This window comes from Lupinus angustifolius, chromosome LG14, assembly GCF_001865875.1.
Source record: "Lupinus angustifolius cultivar Tanjil chromosome LG14, LupAngTanjil_v1.0, whole genome shotgun sequence".
Taxonomy (NCBI): Eukaryota; Viridiplantae; Streptophyta; class Magnoliopsida; order Fabales; family Fabaceae; genus Lupinus; species Lupinus angustifolius.
The window spans coordinates 2,818,591-2,821,042 of record NC_032022.1 but is presented as its reverse complement, the minus strand read 5'-3'; the positions used below and the strand labels follow the sequence as shown (position 1 = coordinate 2,821,042).

General features: G+C 36.9%; 1 protein-coding gene across 1 annotated transcript; it reads left to right on the top strand.

Annotated features, from left to right (window-relative positions):
* LOC109326310 lies at positions 310–804 on the top strand. Its single transcript, XM_019559009.1, has one exon. It carries the CDS (start codon positions 310–312, stop codon positions 802–804), a length of 495 nt encoding a protein of 164 aa, XP_019414554.1.

The window sequence follows — 2,452 nt, the reverse complement described above, 5'->3', positions numbered from 1 at the left end:
GGACATGCTATGGCTAGAAAGATCTTAAGGGCAGGTTATTTCTGGATGACAATAAAGACAGACTGTTGTGCTTGTGTTAGGAAATGCATAAGTGTCAAATTTATGCAGACAACATCAATGCTCCACCAAATCCCTAAATGTCCTTTCAGTGCCTTGGCCCTTATCCACGTGGGGAATGGATGTGATAGGACCAATAGAACCAAAGGCTTCTAATGGACATCACTTCATCCTCGTGGCCATCGCTACTTCACAAAGTGGGTTGAGGCGTGTTCATATGTCAATGTGACCAGGACAGTGGTAATATGATTTATGAAGAAGGAGTTGGTGTGTAGATATGGGTTACCCGGGAAGATCATCAAGAACAATGCCACCAACCTAAACAATAAGATGATGACTGACATATGTAGCGAGTTCAAAATCAAGTATCACACATCACCGCCTTATCGCCCCAAGATGAATGGAGCAGTAGAAGCAGCAAACAAGAATATTAAGAAGATTGTTCAAAAGATGGTGGTGACAAACAAGGATTGGCATGAAATGTTACCTTTTGCTCTACATGGGTACCGCACCTCGGTTCGTACATCAACTGGGGCAACACCATACTCGCTAGTGTATGGGATGGATGTAGTGCTCCCTATTGAAGTAGAAACTCCATCACTCATAATAATGGCAGTATCAGGATTGAAAGAATTAATATGGGTCCAAGCACGGTACGACCAACTAAACATGATAGAAGAGAAAAGGATTAGTTGCTATATGTCATGGTCAGCTGTACTAGAGGAGACTCGTGAGAGCTTATGCTAAGAAAGATTGACCACACCACTTTGAAGAGGGGAATCTGGTGCTTAGGAAGATACTCCCAATCCAGAAGGACCATAGGGGAAATGGACCCCAAATTATAAAGAGGAGCATTGATATTGATTACTATGGACGGAAATGATCTACCTATTTCCGTAAATTCAGATGACATAAAAAAGTATTATGTTTGAGAGACCTTTAAAAAAACAACAACAACAAAAACAATAAAGAAGTTTGATGATGCCTTTTTGCATACATTCGTGCACTCTTTCCCATACATTGTGTACTCTCAGACAGGTCAGGTTGATGACACAAGGATTTCTTGTTATTCCAAACATTAATGAAGATATCCCTAGTCACCTTTTTGAGTCTAGGCAATATGAAAGAAGTTTATTCAAAAAAAATATAACACCTTCGAAAAACACCAATAAACCGAAGAAAGTGTAGTTTTCCAAAAAATCCTCAAAAGATCAAAAAACGGATCAAGTGGATTACGAAAAGAGTCCGCTAAGAGTTTTAGTAAAACCATAGGCAAAAGTTAGGGTCAATCAAAAAAAACTCAAACTAGAATGGTTACAATACTATCATTTTCCAAAAGGAATGGAAATCATATCCATGATTGAAATACAGGAGATGTTAGAAATATGACTATGGAGAATGTGGAGAAAGTAGGAGGCAGGAAACACATCATTTGAGCATTATATCCTTTTCTTTCTTCCAAACCCATAACCAGACCATGTTACAAGACCAAATAACTGACTCCAAAACAGATTCAAAAATAATTTCTTAAAAAATCTATGCATGACGTGATCAATACACAAATTCTCTTAATGAAATGACTAGATCATGTTAGATAAAAAAACCGAAAGTGCGGTCTACTCAAAACTTAGGGACAAAAGAAAAATAAAAATGGAAGGTCTCTTAAGAACATAAGGCAATAAGTCAATACTAGGGCAAGTTTTTGGAAGACCAAAAATTAAGCCAATACTTGGGCAATTTTTTGGATTGTCAATGATTGTATAGTGGTGATCTAACATGTTTCGTTATTCAAAACCAACTCCCAACACTCCACCCATAACACAAAAAGCAAAACATGGTTATATTTCTTTTGTCACATATGAATTAAAGCCTTTTCGTTTGCATAACTTGTTTTCATTAAACTTGTACTATCTTAAGAATTCTAAGCATGTTGAGTTAAGTAATATTCGAAAGAAGAAAAGCACTTTTCCGCTGAAAGACAAAGTTAATCATCGTCTTCTAGCATGAACAAACAACGTCGTTCCCTACAAACAACAATCTACAACCAAATGTTGAGGATGCGATGAAGCAATAATGATGAATACCAATTATAATTCGGTTTGTGTTAAAACATTATACAATTATCAAACATTAGCATTTCATAGCATGCATCAATATTAGTCATTTGCATTTATACAAAAATGAAACAACAAAAACTTGGCAATCCATATTCCTATACCTTCTAATCCCAAGTTTCGGTAGTACACCAACTTGTGTTCTTGGTCATTAACCCAATGTCTCCAAATTCTTGCAGTATACCGATTTGCATCTTTAGTTTCACCATATTCATTCCAAGTTCCCGCAGTACACTGACCTGCATTCTTGGTCCTTAACCCACTGTCTCCAAATTCTGGCA